The following is a 19,740-nucleotide window of genomic DNA, read 5'->3' as shown; positions in this document are numbered from 1 at the left end:
TTTGGAAAGGCAGTGGGAACTGGCAAAGAAGTTGTTATTGAAAAGGTTAAAGAAAAAGACAGGCGGCACCGTTACAAACTGGAGCCACAATGATGTAACCCCTGGAATGTCCCTTATTTGGTAATCCTGCTGCCTCCTAGGAACGGGGGTGTTTTGAGAATAATGTGTGAGGCACTTTGGCTGGGTTGCAGTGATGGTGGAGGATACTCTTTTTAAAAAATTTTTATTGGAGTTTAGTTGATTTACAGTGTTGTGTTAGTTTCAGGTGTGCAGCAAAGTGCATCAGTTATACGTATGCCTGTATCCACTCTTTTTTAGATTCTTTTCCCATATAGGTCATTACAGAGTTGAGCAGAGTTCCCTGTGCTATACACTAGGTCCTTATTAGGTATCTACTTTATATAGAGTAGTGTGTATATGTCCAGCCCAATCTCCCAGTTTATCCCTCCGCAGCCCCCTTCCTCCCTGGTAACCATAAGTTTGTTTTCTATATCTGTGACTATTTCTGTTTTGTAGATAAGTTGTGGAGGAGACTCTTAAGACGTCATATTTTCACACTGACATTTCCTCTCTTTGGTCGTAGGAGACAACAGCATGGCCCAGGAGCTAGCAGTTCTCTGTGGCAGAGAGATCCCTGGGCCCATCCGGTCAACTGGAGAGCACATGGTGATCCACTTCACCTCGGACTTCAGTGTAACCAGGGCGGGCTTTAATGCATCGTTTCACAAGAGTAATATGTTCTCATGGTTCTAATTCATTTCATCTCATCTTCCTCTTGCTGTCTCCCTAACACACTCTGCTCATGTTTCAATGCCAGGACACAGGTTCTAAGTCAGAGCACACAGGTCTCTGCCCGGCCTCTGGGGATTATCCTGATGTCAGGTATTAAGTCTTAAAAAAAAAAAAGAAAGAAAGAAACTGGCCGCATTTATGAATGGTCCCCCATCTTCAGTTCTTTGGGCAGGGCATCTTCCCTCCACAGTAGGCACAAGAGGAAGATGTTTAAAACAAAATTTCAGCCTAGCGGATGGCTGGAACCAGAAGACAGTACATGTCCATAACACATCAAGGAAGCGGTAAGTCAGAGTTATCTTCAACCTAAGAAACAACCAAGGTAATGTAGGAGATATTTAACGAGCCGTGTGAGCTCCCTGCCCTCACTCACTGATGCTCTGGTCGGTCCCTGACAGCTGGCAAATAAGCGTCTGCTGCATCGCTGTCTTCTCAGCTCGAGCTTCTCCCTCTCTGTCACGTGGCTCGTGGACATGTGCGTGACAGCTCGCGCTGTATGAGTTAATATATGGGAAACTAACTCTTGCCTCCCACCGTTTATTACCTCCCCCAGCCCCAGACTTGTTCATTCCACATTCTTCTCGATCTTAGGAAGTGGAAAGTGCATTCTTCCAGCTATTTAAGCCAGGAAGCTTGCATCACCGTTGATTCTTCTTTTCTGGCTCCATCAATCCCATTCATCAACAAACCACAATGGTCCCACCCTCGCAGTATATCCAGAGTCCAACCACTTCTCCCCATTTCTACTGCTGCCACCCTAGTCCAGGCATCTGTCAACCCTCCTTGGACTCAAGAAGTCACCCCCGTACTGGACCTCTTGCTTCTGCTTTGCCCTGCCCTTCCTTAGAGTTTAAGTATTGCAGACAGAGTGAGTCTTTAAAATGTTAAGTCAGATCATGCCATTCTGATGCTCAAAATGCTTCAATGTGTTCCTCTTACTCAGAATAAGCCCTTGCAGTGTCCTGCGCGACCTACCGGGCTAACCGTTTAGATCTCTCATTTGGCCTCACGCATTCTGACTTCTGTGATGCACCACTAACACGGCAGCCTTCACGCCAGCTGTTTTCTGGACTGCAATTCTCTTCTCTCAAACAGTCTTATGTCTTGATCCCCTGTCTCTCTTTTTCTTTTTTTAATTTATTCTATGGAAGTATAGTTGATTTACAATATTGTGTTAATTTCTGCTGTACAGCGAAGTGACTCAGTTATACATAGACATACATTCTTTTTCATATTCTTTTCCATTATGTTTTATCACAGGACATTGACTATAGTTCCCAGTGTTATACAGAAGGACCTTGTTGTTTCTCTGTTTTATATATAGTAGTTTGTATCTGCTAACCCCAAACTCCAAATTTATCCCTACCCGCCCCCCCCCCCCACCTTTCCCCTTTGGTAACCATAGGTTTGTTCTCTTTGTGAGTCTGTTTCTGTTTCATAGGCAGGTTCATTTGTGACGTATTTGAGATTCCACATAAACATGATAAATGGGATTTGTCTTTCTCTGTCTGACTTACTTCACTTAGGATGCGATCCCCCATTTCAATCAGGTCTCTGCTCGGATATGACTGCAGTAACGTGGCCTTCGCTAACTGCCTCAGGCAGTATAGTTCATTTTCCCTCTCCCCGTTCATCTTTCTTTGTAGAACTTATCACCACCTCACATATTAATTATGTAGGTGTTTGTTGTACGTCTGACTCCTCTACAAAGTAAGCTTCATGAAAGTTAAGGGATTTGTCTCCACTGCTTACTTCTACATCCGTATCTTAGAAACAAAAACAAAATGAGTACCGAGGAGCCTGTGCTCCATCCAAGCTTGTTGCACTAATTGTTTCCAACATTTTATGGTCCCAAGTGAGTTTCAAACCACATTTCTATTGCCTATACTTTGAAAATTCTCAAGACAAACAGAAAAAGCATCAAAATCCAGTTGCGAGTGTTATTTAAATGTGCTGTCTTTGTTTCTTCCTGGGAAGGTTGTGGTGGATACTTGCATGCAGACAGAGGGATTATCACGTCACCCGGGTATGCAGAGACCTACACTCCCAACCTCAACTGCTCTTGGCATGTCCAGGTTCAGAGTGGTCTGACCATCGCTGTACACTTTGAGCAGCCCTTCCAGATTCCAAATAGAGACTCTTCTTGCAGCCAGGGGGATTACTTGGTGGTAGGTGTTGTTTGCTGCTTTCTCTAACTACTTTCTCTACATACTTCATTCAGAAAACAAAATGATGATGTTTCCCCTCCTGGGCTATAAACTGATAGAACTTGTATACCTCATCTTTATCAGTATGAAGGAAATTGTGCAATTTTAATTTGTGTTTCCAGCTAAAAAATGGACCTGATATCTCTTCTCCACCCTTGGGACCCCATGGAGGAAATGGGCGTTTTTGTGGCAGTCGACCTTCGTCCACTCTGTTCACCTCAGATAATCAAATGTTTATTCAGTTCATTTCTGATAATAGTAATGAAGGACGAGGATTTAAAATCACATATGAGGCAAAGAGTTTAGGTAAGTATTTTCACTGAGAATAATGTCTGTACTTTTCCTGCAATTGCTTGGCCTTTTTTGTTTAAATAGATTTGAGAAAAAAATATGTAAAGTTTTTTTCTGAACTAACAATAATAATGTTAATAAGAGTAGCTACCTATTATCAAGCACTTACTTTATGCTTGATACATTTGATATCTCATCACGACTACATTTTCTTCATTGTGCCCATTCTTCAGATAAGTAAGATGAGGCTTAGGTTGTTCCAAGGCCATATATCAAGAGAATGAACAAAGTGAACTTCTCCATGAGTATAAATTGAGCTGATCTTAATGATTCCCCTGAAATTCCTTAGACTTTTCCATTATGCAATGTCTAATTATGTTACATACAGTTATAGAAACATTATAAGAATGACAATTACATTGTTTTGTAATCATCTGTATGCTTCTTTTTAAATGAACATATAATCCTCTGATTCTATTATTACCCATTTAATTATATATTACAGTAATGATCTTTACTTAATTACCTTGTCTTAATCATACTTGATTGTAATTATATTTAATTCTGCTGTAATGATTTGGTTTTTGTGACATTTATTTTTAGATAATGTTTAATTGCATAAATAAGTAAACAAGCATAGCCTCAAAAAAGGGAAGGAGTGGTGTCTGTAAAGAGTAAGTCTTCGTCCCCTTAAAATTAGATAATTTGGATTTCAGGATAACCCTATGACCTCAATGACAGATTCCTGGACATATTTCAAAACCTGTATCAATCCAAATGAGCCATATGTTTTATCGCACATTCTCCAAAATATGATATGAGAATTTAAAATGTCAGCAGAATGTCTTCATTTGAAGAGAGGAGAGGAAGTACGTCTCCACCAACTGACACAGAAAATCATCTAATGCCTCGTGTAGATTCCATGACTACAGGGAATGTCCTTTCACCACTTCCCAGACCACATAGGTCTGGCGCTTAGAAGGAGCCTTCACCAGCACAGCTTTGTGACCCCAGTACCGCTGCCTTATAGGTAGTGAGTTTCTCATCCTTCCCCATCTCCATTCTGAGCTTTGCTGCTGAGCTGTGAATGGGCAGGATTTCACCTGGTCCTGAGCCTTTAGAGAGCCTTATAGATTTGCAAACACTGTAACTTGTTGCTTTTTTGACCCTCTGTTCATGCAAGAATGGTATGGCTGTTACCATCTCCCCAGCTTTCTGCCTCAATATTAGACTTAAAAGTCTTTTGATTTCAAAACCTGTTGCGATATGATCACTCTTTGTTTCTCTCAACTTTCTGATTCAACCATTTCCTATAACTACAGTCAGTTCTACTTCCCATCTATCTTTCCAGCACACCAACTTCTTTGCCACTTCAGTTTCTCAGCTCTTAACACATGTTATTCAGTGAACAACTTGTGGCATCGAATTAGCCTTGTCCTACACCGTCGTTCTCCAGGGACACTCCTTCAGTACGGTTGATTGAGAGTTCTGTGTCCCTGTGCTCCAGGCTTTTATTCTCACTGGATTGATTGACATTCTAATTAATTAATTGAACATTTACAAAGTGCTTCACACTGTGCAAACTACCAAGTCTGTTGAGGAGTTCAGTGCAGAGGGGGAGACATACAAGCAAAGGCACAGGTAGGACACGGTACGATGAGGCTAGAAGGAGGGGCTGTCGGGAGCTATGGGTGGGAGAAGGCCCCCAGAGGAAGGAAACTGACAGAGATTTGCCAGTCAGTGAAGAGAGGAGGTGACAACATATCAATTCTCGATGGCTGTGCAATAACAAGGCATTTCCGTGAATTTGAAAGAGTTCACAACTGCTGGAGAAGAGAGTCAAAAGGAGCTAAACGTCATGGTGGTGAAGCAGGCAGGAATCATGAGGGCGGCACCAAAAGGAGTTAAGATGTTCACTGGAAGGCAGTGGGGGCCCTTGGAAGGTTTTAATCCAAAGCACGAATGGTATTATCAGATTAGAAACACCTGTGTGGCCGCGGCACTGAAAACACATGGAGGGGGAGATACTAAGGTGGAGAGAGCAGGTGAAAGAGTAATTCAGGGAGGAATTATTAGGTCCTGGGCTAAGGCAATGGCAATAAGCATGCAGAAGACAAGGGATGTTGAGAGAGATTATAAATACGGAATTGAGTGGATTTGGATGTGGGACAGGAGGGTGCCGTAGATGGCCCCCAGGTTTCTGGCTGGTGGATCCATTTATCCCACAAACATTTAGTAAGAACTTGCCGTGTGACAGACACTATGCTAGGCCCCGGGGATATAGCAATAAACGAATAAAATCCATGTCCCCATGGAGCTTAATTTCAGTGTTAAAATGCAGATAATAAATAAGAGATGCAGCATGTCACATGGCAACAAGTATTAAGGAGAAAACGAGGTGGTCAGTAAGAAGATCATGCAGTTGTATACGGACTTCTGGGCGGCGGGTAGGTAGTAAGGGCAGTCTGGGACATGTTCGGTTTGAAATCTCTGAACGATGTCCCCTCGGGATGTCCAGTAGACCCCTGCACTGGACCAGGAGTCTGGAGGTCAGAACAGGGATCTGGGCTGAATCTAGAAATACGGGAACCGTTAGGAGACTGGTTGCAGTTTAAGTCACGAGGGTGGCTGACTTTAGCCAGGAAATTATTTCTACTGAGAAGATGAAGGGCCTGCAGGGGGATTCCTGGGGACCTCCAGCAATGCCAGGAAAGGCCTGGAAAGAGGCACCCAAGGACAGGAGAAATGGTCCATTCTCAGAGGAGAATGGATGAAAGGAGGAGGAGAAGAGCTGATGTCCAGGAAGCTCAGGGGCAACAATGTAGAGAAGGAAGGTGTGGTCAACACGTTAACTGCTGTGGATACAGAACAATGATTTCAAACGTCTTTGGGTAAAGTGACTGTGGGGTGATGGGGGGCCAGGAAAGGAGTCCTTTCAGAGGGTTGACGAGTGAAGGGGGAAGGAGGACGTAAAGAAAGTGGCTGTAAATTACTTGAGCTCGTGATATGTGGAAAGGTCAAAGTATCACGGAGGAGAGAGTGGGGAGGGAAGGGAGAGAGAGAGAGAGAGAGAATGAGATTAAAAGCACAGGATAAATGGAGGGATTAAATAGAGCAGGGTCCCTAAAGAGACAGAATGGATTGGGACACCAACCCCGAGATACATGAAGGCAGTGTACAGGGGAAAATAAAGGAGGGTAGAGATGTAGGTGAATTTTTAAGGATGGTAACAAATAAGGGGTAAAAAATTGAGGGACTTCTCATCTGACTTCTCCTTTCTAAAAGAGGACTCAGAGTAGCATGCTGAGATGAGAGAGGGAATGGGGAGGATGAAGGGTTTGGGGAGTCGAGTTGGTTTTATATAGCTGTTGTCATCTATCTGATGAAACGGGAGGATGGCTTAGCAGTGTCGAGAGTGGAGAACATGCATGTGTTGTGGCATCAATTTCCATGAATGGTTTGAATGGAACACAACCACCAGATTGGGGTTTTGCAAGGAGCATCTGAAGGAAAGACCAGGAGCAAGGGAGTTAAAGGCAGTCAAAGGAGCTCAACGTCTAGGGTTTCAGAGATGAAGGAGTTCTAGGTAATGGCACAACTCAGGATGTGCCCATCAGCGGCTGAATGATGTTGGAAACAAATGTCAATAGAATTTAGCAGATTCAGTATCTGTGAGGCTAAGTTATTGAGCAGGTTAACTCCATTGGCATTGTAAGTACCCAGATTGTTCTTACTTGGTTTGTTTGCTGAGATTGCCAAAAAATAAATGTTTATTGATAAAAGGAAAGTAGTTTTACTTAACACTTTGGGCTTTTTCAAAAAGTATTAAAAGCTCATTATCTTCTCAAAAAAACTGGCTCATAAAATTTCTTATACCATTCATCTCTTGCTCTTCAAATGCACCTAAATCCCAAAGAAACATAAGGAGTGAATGTCCAGAGAGTTGTACAAAATGTATATCTGTCTAGTCTTTTAAACATCAGTCTATTGACCTGAATGGTCAGGGGGCAGTTAGAGTGCTGGTGCCTTTACGTGCTTATCGAAGTGGTGGGTATATCGTTATGCTTCCATGATGTGCTGCTGCACGCACCATGCACCATAATCTCTTGGTTGGCTTTAGGAAGGAGTGAAATTTCCAGTGAGGACATACGGTTTGGCAAGTTAAAAAGTGATACATGTGGTAGCTCCCTTGATAGCAAATTCAGAAGATATTTGCTTACAAAAGAAAAGGAGGATAATTCCAGATGAAAGGAAATTAATATTGGAGGTACAGATAAAGAGACCTTTAAAGATGGCGGTGGCAGTCGTCTGCATCCTCTCTCTCCAGACGGCAGGTTGATCTAACTGTGTTTCCTGACAGCCTGCGGGGGCAATATCTACATCCACGATGCGGATTCTGCTGGATACGTAACCTCCCCCAACCACCCCAGCCATTATCCGCAGCACGCTGACTGCAGCTGGCTCATAGCTGCTCCTCCCGGGAAGCTCATAAGGCTGCAGTTTGAAGATCAATTCAGTGTCGAAGCAACACCCAAGTAGGTCACCTCCGTTTAATTTTCCTCCTACCCAGCGTTAGTATTTTTCAGCTGTCACATCTCAGAACAATTTCCTTCTTCTTCGCTCAGCAGCATATACGGCAAAGGAAATCTAGGGACGGGGAAGGGAAATGCTTAACACCTGGAGCTTGAAAACCTTGCCTGCCGGACACTCACCCATCAGCTGAGCAGATGATGTAAACAGACACTGTCCCTCCTGACCCTGTGCACATCCTCCGAGAGACTTGGAGGGTGGCTGTCTGAGATTTATATTATCCGCTCTTCCTCCCACAGGAAAAAGAGAGTGTCTCTGGTAGACGAATATCTATTCGGCCAGCCCCATACTCAGTGTCATAAATGATAAAGTATCTGTTTAACAAATGAAGTTTGTGACACCCGGGGTCACCAGTGTCAGAAACAGGACAAAAGCAAGGACAGTACGATTTCCCAATCTCTGTGTAGTAAGAATCTTTAAAGATTACAAACCAGAGCGTTTGTCTGACTATGTTGAACACGGACGGAATAACTACATAGATTGAAAAAAATCTGTATCTTTCTCTTCATTTAACAAACGTGTGTCTACATCTGCATGAATACATGCAGGCGCAAAGCTTAGGTATGAGAGCTTTTGCTTTCCAGTTCTGGACTCCTGATATAATGCCACTCTCCCCTCACTGAGCATTAATTGGCTGGTTGACTTTCTCAAGAAATACTGGGTAAATACTTGTCCTCTTTTAGGGACACGGAAAATTCCAGCTGAGATTCTCCCTTAGCCCCGGTTACATAGCTATCAAGAGAGAGTTCATCTTTGTCATGTGACATGTGTCATAACATCACGTGAAACAAAATCCTTGTGTTTTGACATTCCTAGGGGTTGATTCGAGAATGATCTTTACATTTCTAAGACCAACAGACTATGGAAGGCGAGTACATATTCTTCATTGTGGTACATGTAAAACCTGTCTTTTTCAGCTACACACTGGAGTGTATGATTCAGAAAACTATCGTATGGCCTTTTGAAGTGACACACCACCTACACGGACCCTGTCATAGTGTCTGCGCTGTGTTGTGTACAGAGCACTAGAGAAATGACGGTTTAATAATGCCCTTGGAGAAAGTGAAGTCTTTATTATCAAAATATGTCAAAGCCATGGACTTTGCAAACTAAACAGAATTTTCTTTCCACTGTAGCTGTACGTCCAATTACCTTGAGTTGCGAGACGGCGCTGATTCAAGCGCACCAGTGCTTTCCAAGTTCTGTGGAGCTCATCTGCCCGCCAGTCAGTTGTCCTCAGGAGAGCTGATGTATCTGAGATTCCGGTCTGACAGCAGCCCCACTCATGTGGGATTCAAGGCCAAGTATTCCATAGGTAACAACATCTTTATAGTCAATAAGAAAGTAGTGACAGAATAATTGCATTAAAACTTTTGAAATGATCATGCCATTTTTAAAGAAGCCTTTCTAGCTGCCTAATTTTCGCAGTTACTTTAATGATAGAAGTAAGTTAGGAATGTGAATGTTTAAAACCACAAAGTCATTTATCAATTTTAATTTTTACTTTAATTTCCATTTAAAAATACTCTTTTTAGTAAACTTGAATATTTTGTATTTTTCCCTAACTTGTTAGTGAAAAACATATCCAGTTAAATTCTCGTTTCTTCCTCTTGTCGTGAAATACGTACAATATTAAAATGCAAAACTCTTTAGTAATCAAATAACTATTTTTAGAACAGTGACTTTGACCTCCTCAACATTAATAGATAATCGAGATGTTTTTTCCCCTAAGTGTCTAGCGCCAGGTCATTCATTCAATGTTTTGATTTCCTTCCTTTAAAAAAGGAGTCATAAAGAATGCATTCTGAAGATTCACTACAATATGGTCACAATTACATAGAATTTAGTATCTGTTGGGTCTGAACACTAACCAAACATATTTAATGCGTTCAAAACTTGAAAAGCCTAGTTGTAACAATATTTAACCTACACCATGGGTCATTTTATAGCCTGAGGCAAATTGTATATAATTCAATCTCCCACATCCAGCTGATAAGAAATAATTGGATAGTAATTTTCAAGGCCCTGAGATACCCATTACTACAGTAACACGTTTATTTGATAAACCAGAAATGGCAGGCATGACTAATCGACCACAGCATTGTTTTTACCTGAGCTAGGACTTAGTCTACAGAATCACTAACACAGGGTACTAGGCAGGCCCTTATCAATCTCTCAGTTAGTTCTGGAATGAAACCTACTTGCAGCTAATAGCTCTTACATAGTGTCCCAAGAGAATTCATGAGACGTTACAGAATATGCCATTCAACATCTTTCCGTCTTCCCTTTCCCATTATTAGATTGGACTTGTGGTATCATTTCTCTGTACACCAATAGCAGATTTCATTTCATACCTTTTCAGTATTTTTAAAACTTCAGTTCATGTTCACTTGGCACCTAAAAGCTTTTAAATGTGCTGGTTGAATTAAAAAAAAGAAAACCTGTGATAGAATATTGCTCTTTTTCTGCAGCCGAGTGTGGAGGAAGGGTGACAGGGCAAAGTGGAGTCATTGAAAGCAGCGGGTACCCAACGCTTCCGTATGCAGACGACTTGTTCTGTGAGTGGCATCTCCAGGGACTCTCGGGACATTATCTCACCATCCGCTTTGAAGGCTTTAGCCTTCAGGATTCATCTGGCTGTGAACGAGACTTCGTGGAGATCTGGGAAAACCATACGTCTGGTCAGTGAGATATGTCTGCTGTCTTTTGGGCTTATCTATTTTCACAGGTTACTCACTCAGCCTCTGAAATTTCCTCACTTCCAAGTAAGGCAAGACTTTTTTTTTTTTTTTTTTTTGCGGAGAAGTGCAGATCAGTCAGCTCTGGACAGTGCCAGCTTTTCTCTCCCTCAGTTCTTACCCATGAAACAGTGGTGCCCAAAGCCCTGGTGTCATTATATAGCTTATCCTGAGAGCACTGTGTCCGGAGGGCATCCTCTTCCAGGGAGACCTTCCAGGGCTACGCTCAGATGTTTGAGGGGCATCCTGTAAGGTAAGGAGGGAAACGGTAACACACCCTGGAAATGTTATGAGGCGGATGCTTGTCACTCTGTCGCCTTGAACCACTTCACTGACCACATGAGCAGCCTTCCTCGTTGTGCTGCTGCCCTCGGCTCTGATTCGTTGCTGTTTTTGTTACACTTCCTCATATACTTGAATATATTGATTTTTATTCATGTTGGACCTGCTTCTCTTGCCAGAGGTCACCATTTCTTCCTGGCCAGGGTCTTATCTATTATTGTTTTTTTCTTCGTACATGCAGAATTTCTCAAGTAGAGGTGAAATGAAATCAATCACCTGGACATATAAATACTTAATTATTTGACTCTCACAGGTAATCTATTGGGCAGATACTGTGGAAACACCATTCCTGACAGCATAGATACTTCTGGCAATGTTGCTTTGGTCAGGTTTGTCACAGACGGCTCTCTCTCTGCCTCGGGATTCAGACTACGGTTTGACTCCAGCGTGGAAGGTATGTTCTTTGATTCATTTTATATATATATATATATATATATATAGCTGAGCACTTACATTGGATAGACACTCCTCTTAGGCACTGGTGTGACAATAACTAAACAAAGACACCGTGACCCTTGTCTTCCTGGGCCTTACTAGTTTAGCGGAGAGGCAGACATTAATCAAATAGTCACACCAATAGATGAAAAATCACAACTGCAATCAGTGCTACAAAGGAACAGATCTAATGCTGTGAGGGGTGTCAGGAGGTGAGAGCCGCGTTCCTCATCTTAGAAAGCCAGTCTGTTAGCGCTCGAGTCACTCAGAATTTGCATTCCAGATTCCCTGACAAGCTCGTGTGAAATAAAGATCTTGTCTTGAAAAAACTGGATGATGACTTTAGCCCTCTGATTTTCCTGACTCCGATGATTACTGCGCTTACTGGACTCTCATATTTCTTGGGCCATGATGACAAAAGGCTGCCAGTGAACTACCATCTGTGGAAGCAGAGATTAAATATTAAATATCAGAGATAGTCCTTGTGTACATACAGTGATAAATAAGAGCACTGATTTTGTCTAGTGGGACAATAAAAAAAATGCTTTACTTTTGAGAACATTCCTTATAGGATTAGATTGGAAGTTTTCTTAGGCTTTTGGGTTTTATTTTCTTCTCTCTCTTTTTTTTTACCCCCCCTTCAGCATGTGGTGGGGATCTCCAGGGCCCTGCTGGGACCTTCACTTCTCCCAACTACCTGAACCCAAACCCTCATGGCTGGATGTGTGAATGGAGAATCACTGTGCAGGAAGGACAGCGGGTGACCCTCACTTTTGACAACCTGAGGCTAGAAGACCATCCATTCTGCAGCAGTGAGCACGTGACAGTAAGTGTCCCCTGCCATCAGGGATATTATAGTCCATTGTTTAAGGAGTTTATTGACCCATAAATCACAGTCAGAAAACTAGGTCAGGAATATTCCCCTCCGTACAACTGTATCTCACACAAATTCTAAGTATTTTAGATAGAACAAAGTCACAATAAATGTTTGCCATAATTTTTATAAAAGCTGTTTTAAGAGACTGTTAGTTGTCTCAACCTATATCAGGGTCATAGGCAGGATAAATTTTCAAGCAAATGATCATTACACATGGAAAAACCTGTGTAAACTGAAAAGTTAAGCCTATGATTGGGACCAGCGTCACAGGACAAGCCAGCACCAAAAGTTTGAAGCAGATGGTGGTCCTGCACCATTACTGTTCTCTGCTGGTTGTGCCGAGTGACTCCTCTGGAAGACCAAGGTCGACCGTCTTCCAGGTTGCCGAGCTCATGCTTTGAGATTATACCCTTAGTATACTCTCAAATATTATATTTGAGTATAATACTATATTTAAGTATAAGTATAATACCCTTAGTATTCTTAGCTTCCCTTAGCAAAAGAAAGCTAATGAAATCCGTGAGTGTTAACTGTGAACGACAGATATATATACGTTTATACTGTATTAACTGTAGATGAATATTAGTATATTTTCCACCCAACTTGCCCTTTCTCCAGTCTTTGTTATCTCGGTAAATAGCTGTTCCAAACTTCTGGTTGCTCAGGTCCAAAGCCTTGATGTCCGTTTTGGAGTTCTTTCTTTCACATCCTTAAACTGTACCCATAAGCAAGCTCACTCGGCTGGACTGTTACAAGAGATGCAGAGTCTAACTGCTTCTCACTACCTCCACTGCGGCCGCCATTGCCACTCACTTAGATTTATTTTAATAACTTCCAACTGGTCTCTGCTTCCACCCTTGTCTCTCTGCATCTCAACACAGCAGCCAGTGTGATGGGTTTAAACCTAAATCAGACCATAAGGCTTTCCTTGAACATCCTCTAATGGCTTCTTTTCTCACTCAGAGGGAAGTCCCACATCTTCATAATGGCCCAACTGGACTACATTATCTGCTGCCCCTTCCTTCTTCTACCCATGTGTCTTATCTCAAACCCCCCTCCTCTTTTGCTCACTAGGACCCAACCACACTGACCTCTTTTCTGTTCCTTGACTGACTACCCTAAGATGCACCCACAAGCACTTCCCATGTCCGGTTGCCTCTGTCAATGGGATAAAGGCCGTTGATCATGGTTTTGCACATATTCCATCAGCCTTTTAGTTGTGAATAATCCATTTTGATTCTGGCAGTGTGTTGCCTGTTCCTGTTTTTAGAATTATTGAAATACTTGTCACTTTCTGTTTCCTTATGCATTACTTCATGGTTTGGAATCAGAGGGATAATTTGAATCCCAATTTTATTACTACTGGCTCTTTGAACTTTGGCAAATTGCATAATCTTTCTGAATTCTAGTGTCTTAATCTGGAAAACAGGGGTAATATTATATGTCTGAGAGGTTGTTTTGCTAATTGGATAAGGTAATCCCAGTGGGTTATTAGCAGAGCCTGGCATTTTGTCCATGCTCAGTAAATGATAGGAAGCTCTGTGTCCTGTCCTATGAGCCGGAAGTCACTTTTTAAACCAGAAGCCCCCGAAGAACAAAATTTAATGATCAATTACAGTAAACAAAAAAGCGTACAGCTTTTGTTATGGAATACATTATCCTTCTCCATAGCTCTTAGTGTCCCACTCTGCCTCATTATTTCTAATCGTAAGCCATTCAAGTCCTTTTTAGAAACAGGACTATCACTCGCTCAATCTATTATTGTTTAGTTACTTCTGGATCTTTCTTGAGCTGTGCTGAAATATTCCCTTGGATTTGTAAAGAAGTAGAATAACATTTTGCCAATTGTCATAACTATGTGTATAACTGGAGTTGTTGAATATTTTGGAGTCCACAATACTCTAGTCCATTTTTAAAAATTCAAACCGGAAAGAAAATTGAAGCTTTGAATGCATGACTAAGTAGGAAAGAACTATTATATTGAGATTGATTTTTAAAATTACTTGGGTGGGAGGGAAGTCCAAGAGGGAGGGGATATATGTATACATATAGCTGATTCACTTCGTTGTACAGCAGAAACTAACACATTGTAAAACAGTTATACTCCAATAAAAAAATGGCATTTAAAAATATTTGAGTTCTTGGGCTTCCCTGGTGGCGCAGTGGTTGAGAGTCCGCCTGCCGATGCAGGGGACACGGGTTCGTGCCCCGGTCCGGGAAGATCCCACATGCCGCGGAGCAGCTGGGCCCGTGAGCCATGGCCGCTGAGCCTGCATGTCCGGAGCCTGTGCTCCGCAGCGGGAGGGGCCCCAACAGTGAGAGGCCCGCGTACCGCAAAAAAAAAAAAAAAAAAAATTGAGCTCTTCTATACTTCAGATCATCAGAGATTAACATTTAAGCCTTCTTTCCAAATATCAAAGGTCCTGAGGGATTGTTAAACAAAACTGTTCCCCAGTGAACTCTGTGAACTAAGATGTGAGCGTGTTGGCATAGCTTCTTTACGTTTTGATCACAGTTTCCAGTTGCAAAGAGCACAGCAGTTTTTCACTTGTCACCACATGGCAGGAGGGCATGACTGCAATACTTCCATTTTAGTGCAGTGACCCTGAGGCCACAAAATGTGCTCCAGGTAACGTGGTGGCTTGTGGCACTGGGCTAAGTGCCCATGTTGTTAAGTAATGCATTTTAGCACAGAGTTTTCTTAGAAGGAATTGTGTCTGGTCTGGGAACGTAACCTCCTAGGAAATACTCAGTCAGATGGACTGTGTCTAAAGGTTAAACTATGTTTTCCAACAGGTATTTAATGGCATTAGAAGTAACTCACCCCAGCTAGAGAAACTGTGTAGCAGCGTGAATGGTACCAATGAGATCAAATCTTCGGGAAATACAATGAAGGTTGTTTATTTCACTGATGGATCCAGGCCATATGGAGGCTTCTCTGCCTCCTATACGTCCAGTGAAGACGCAGGTAATAGAGGATGTTACAAATACACCTGTGTTATCGTCTGCGCTGCAGGTGTCCCACAGCTACTGCTGACAGCAGTGGAGCCATGCATGTCCCCTTTAGAGATCAAAGTCACACCTCGGATCTTCCACAAAAGACAAACATAACCAGATAGAAAACCCAACCACAAAACCCCCAAAACAGAAGGCAGAAACCTCTAGTTTTGGAAAGAAAACTGCTGTTGTGAATTAGAAAATTTAGAAAATGCTGTTAGAAGAGCTTCTAGCTCAGTTCCATGCAGTGTCGCCGTAATAGTTGGTTGCCAGTCCCGCAGCCCTTGGTCAGCTCTTTTATCCTGGAAGAGGATAACTACCTCTTGAGGGGCAGCTTACTCCCGGAGAGTAAGTAAAGTAATTGAAGACACACGGATTTTATTGTTTCTTAGGCATCCATCCATCCTTATACAGATTTCCAGCGTACGTGACTGAGGGGGTTCACAGACGATACAGAGCGTTTAAAATTAGCAAGATGTGGCCTTTCTGTTGTAAATATCCTCCTACTTTCTGGATTGTTGTTATTATCTAAGAGCTTTAAAATTTAGGAAGAGTGGAACTGAATATTTTTTTAAGACCTTTAAGTTATTTCATTGATACAAGGAGCATTCGTTCCCTATCAAAAAGGAGCCAATTCACTGGAATGCCAATGTTATATTATCTGTTTTATCCAATTAAATTCTCTAATTTTTAATTTAAAAATTAAATTTAATTTTATCCAATTAAATTCTAAACTAAAGTCTAAGCAATAGCCATCGGGACCACCATTATATTTAGATGTTGCTCTAAATTAAATGTTAATGAACAACAGGCTCACGTTAGGAGATACTGACACATAGCTAAACCCCACCCACCTAATCTACATCTTCAGGAAAATAAAGAAGCTGCTTATTTTTGTACATCTTTCTTTCTAAATCCACAGAAAGCACTTCTGTAGGCGGCATGAGGAGGCAGCCCCCCACCCACAGCCCTGACCTGACTTCATCTAGAGAAACAAATCAAAGCAATAAGAAGCTGCTGTGGTTGCTGTAGTTATTTTTTTCTGTCTTCTTTGTATCTTCTGCTATGGCATGGATCTGACAACTACTTTCTCTGTTGCCTTCTGTTTTCTCAGTGTGTGGTGGGTCCCTTACAAATTCCGTTGTGGGAAACTTTACTTCTCCTGGCTACGATGGAGTCAGTAATTACTCAAGAAACCTAAACTGCGAATGGACACTCAGCAATCCACACCAGGGAAACTCCTCCATTTACATTCATTTTGAGGATTTTTACCTAGAAAGTCACCAGGACTGTCAGTTTGATGTCCTTGAGTTCCGAGCGGGTGAGTCCCATCAAGGAGCACGTTCTCCCATTCACCTGCAGCCTTCTTCTTATGGCTGGAGGCCACCAGCAATGCAGGGAGACATAGGGCTGTAAATGTATGTATTATATATAAGATCCAGAAGAGCACTGTTCAGACCAAGCCATCATTCTGCACGTGCCCGGCTGGGGACAACATGCCTTATAAACAAGGAATGAGATGGATCAGTGTTTTCGACTAGACCCTGTGTCTCAGTTGATGTGACATTTACCCAGGAGAGATTCCGGTTTGTCTTTGCTCTGTTAATGCGTTCAAGTGGTCCCTTCAACTCTCATCTACTCAAGACTTCTTTCTTCAGAGACTAGAACGTAACATGGTCAGAATGTGTGCTGGTGGTTTTCTGAATTTACAGGATTCACAGAAGAGGCCGTGGAATTCTCCTTAGGCCTTAGAAGTCTAAAGAAACTTCGCAGTGCATTAAACGGAGAAGCACATAGAAGCTGGTTAGGAAATTATCCCCGAAGCAGTCAAGTTTGTCTTTGTTTTCATAATAGAAATGGATTCATACCTGGTAAACTATAATCATCTTAAGAATTTTTTAAAAATCTGCATTCATGGCTGATAAATCCATTTTAGTTCTTTCCTATAGTGGAAGCACAGGTTATCCATTGAATTGTCCCCAGTGTTACATTGGCACTCTTTTCCCCCTAAAGAAAAAAAAAAAAGAGGGAGAAAAGTAACAGTATATCAATATATCAGCTATGCTGTCTAAGGCTCACTGGGTTCCATGTTATTGCAAAATTTAAAGAAAAGGAGGCTGAACGCTAATGCAGTTTGCTGGTGACAATGTACTGGGGCAACTGTAGAAATTGATGCTGGCTTTGGGAACATGGAGGGCAGAAAGAGAATTTGATAAAGTTTATGGTCACAGACCAACTGCCTCAGCAGAAGAATCATCTGGCCTCTTGGAGGTAGATGAACCTAGAAAAGGCTTATGAGGGAAACGGAAGTTGTAGTTTGAGAATGTTCTGCACGGGATTCTGATAAATCCTCAGCCCCTCTGCTTGGTTCAAAACCACTGGCTTATAGAATCAAACAGAGCAGCTATCTATCAAATTTCATTCAGTTAAATGCAATCTTCTCTCGATTCCCTCATTTTAGAGACAGTTAGAATACTATATTTTGTTGACTTTTAAGGTCAGTGATGTTGTCTGACAGACTAAACCGTGAGGAGATAAGTGTGAGCAGTAAATGATCATCAAATTACTGTGAAAATAATATTCACAAAAATACCTCCAAATCTGATAGTTCTTAGCTTGAGTATGGAATATCCCATTCATTTTAGTTGATTAAATACAGTGAAGAAATTATTAAAATTTTAGGTAATTATCACTTTTATCTTGCTGATGTATTTTGTCACTATTGGTATTGTGTTTTTTACTCCTTAAAAAAAGAAAAAAGCACAGCCAAAAGCTTTTTTTTAAGTTTTTTAACAGTTGTGTCTCTGTTTAGATATGCTAAACAATAATTATGAAAACATGAATTGGAACAAAATGACACCTATGATAGAGAAAGAGGCCCATACCAAAAAAAGCATTCTTTTTTACCCATTGGAGGCACTCTTTCCTTTGTAGTTGAGAAAGATAGAAAGGAGATTTGTGAAATGTCTGCTATTAAACCAGAATTTAAATGTGCATCAATGTAATAGCTTAAAATTTTTTTATTATTTGTTCCCACTGAATTCATTGGATATATTTTTCAAAAGATATATATATGGTGACACTGGTGTGTTATTCTGCTCAGGTAATGCTGATGGGCTTCTGATATGGAGACTTTGTGGGGCTTCAGAACCTAGCATGCCACTGGTTATACCTTATCCTCAGGTATGGATACACTTTGTCACCAACGAACGTGTAGAACATGTTGGATTCCATGCACAGTATTCCTTTACAGGTAAGACTTATGATAAGCTCTCCAACTCTGGCAATAACATAATACATAAATTTTTTAATGACATTTTCCATAAAGATCTCGCATATATTTTGTTAGATGTATTTCTAGGTTTATTTATTGGTTTTGTTGGTAGTGTCAATGAGACATTTTTAATTATACTTTCTAGCTGGTTGTGGCCTATATCTAGGAATTTTTAAATTTTAATACATCAATCTTTAGCCCACAGATCTTGCTAGACTCTTATTAGTTTTAGTATTTTGTCTATAAATTACCTCTGGTTTTTCTGCCTAAACAATCATATCTCTGCAAATTGATAGCAATTTTTCTCTTTCAATCCCAATTCTTGATTTCTTTTTCTTGTCTTATTTCACTAGCTAAGGCCACCATCATAATGTCAAATGCAAGGGATGACAGCATCTTGTTTCTGACCTTAATGTGAATGACTGTAACATTTCATTGTTAAATAAACTGGCTTCTCATAGGTTTTCAATAAATACTCCTTATCACATTAAAGGAAGTCTCTTCAATTCATGGTGTACAAAAATTTTTTTTGTTTTTTTTTTTTTACTGTCAGATTTTAGCAAATGGTTTTTCTGCATCTATTGAGATGATCCTATTTTTTTCCTACTTTAATGTGTTAATGTGAAAAATTGTATTAAAAGATTTTTCTCTTGTTAAACCATCTTTTCATTTCTGGGATAGACCCTACTTGGCCATCATGTGTATTTTGGACATATTACTAAACAACATTTACCAATGTTTTGTGCTAGATTTGTATCTGTGACATTCAGTTTGTACCGGAAAATTCAGCCCAAGACAGACAGTGCTCCTCTTGCTGCTTCTCTGGGCCATTAGAGTCTTCCTAGTCCATTTCACTAATATGGCAGTCCTTTTAGATTCCGAACTTTATGTAAAAGCCCTTGCTTTTGTGGAGGTCCAAGGCCATATGTTCTCTTTTTGCCTGATCATCAAACCTCAAACCACAACTCCTGGGGCCCACATCTTGATTCTATATCCTCTTAGACCGACACACTCTCAGTTTAAGATACCCCTTGGAATTTGAGTACATTTATTGTTTATAGTTCTTAGAGATCTCCTTTCTTTCCATTAAGTTGGGCTGTGAATCAAATATATTTTGGTTATAATTTTATTTAACATTTCTTTGTGTTATAACCAAATGGTTGGTTGGAGAAAAGAGTGAGATTGATGATCTATTCA

At 41.1% G+C, this 19,740-nt stretch overlaps 1 protein-coding gene across 3 annotated transcripts in view; it reads left to right on the top strand.

The window, feature by feature from the left end:
- Nucleotides 1–19,740, top strand: part of CUBN (cubilin) — a 280,926-nt gene that overhangs the window by 190,112 nt on the left and 71,074 nt on the right. For all 3 annotated transcript variants that reach the window (XM_060006307.1, XM_060006306.1, XM_060006305.1), the window contains exons 42-52: nucleotides 584–730; nucleotides 2,770–2,960; nucleotides 3,122–3,305; nucleotides 7,651–7,825; nucleotides 9,017–9,195; nucleotides 10,352–10,561; nucleotides 11,214–11,354; nucleotides 12,040–12,221; nucleotides 15,069–15,240; nucleotides 16,384–16,590; nucleotides 18,373–18,522. In XM_060006307.1, coding sequence (XP_059862290.1) covers nucleotides 584–730; nucleotides 2,770–2,960; nucleotides 3,122–3,305; nucleotides 7,651–7,825; nucleotides 9,017–9,195; nucleotides 10,352–10,561; nucleotides 11,214–11,354; nucleotides 12,040–12,221; nucleotides 15,069–15,240; nucleotides 16,384–16,590; nucleotides 18,373–18,522 — 1,938 coding nt within the window. The remainder of the gene's footprint in view (nucleotides 1–583; nucleotides 731–2,769; nucleotides 2,961–3,121; nucleotides 3,306–7,650; nucleotides 7,826–9,016; nucleotides 9,196–10,351; nucleotides 10,562–11,213; nucleotides 11,355–12,039; nucleotides 12,222–15,068; nucleotides 15,241–16,383; nucleotides 16,591–18,372; nucleotides 18,523–19,740) is intronic.

This window comes from Delphinus delphis, chromosome 2, assembly GCF_949987515.2.
Source record: "Delphinus delphis chromosome 2, mDelDel1.2, whole genome shotgun sequence".
Taxonomy (NCBI): Eukaryota; Metazoa; Chordata; class Mammalia; order Artiodactyla; family Delphinidae; genus Delphinus; species Delphinus delphis.
Note: the sequence above shows the minus strand (reverse complement) of the source record. Positions and strands in the feature narration are given on the sequence as shown.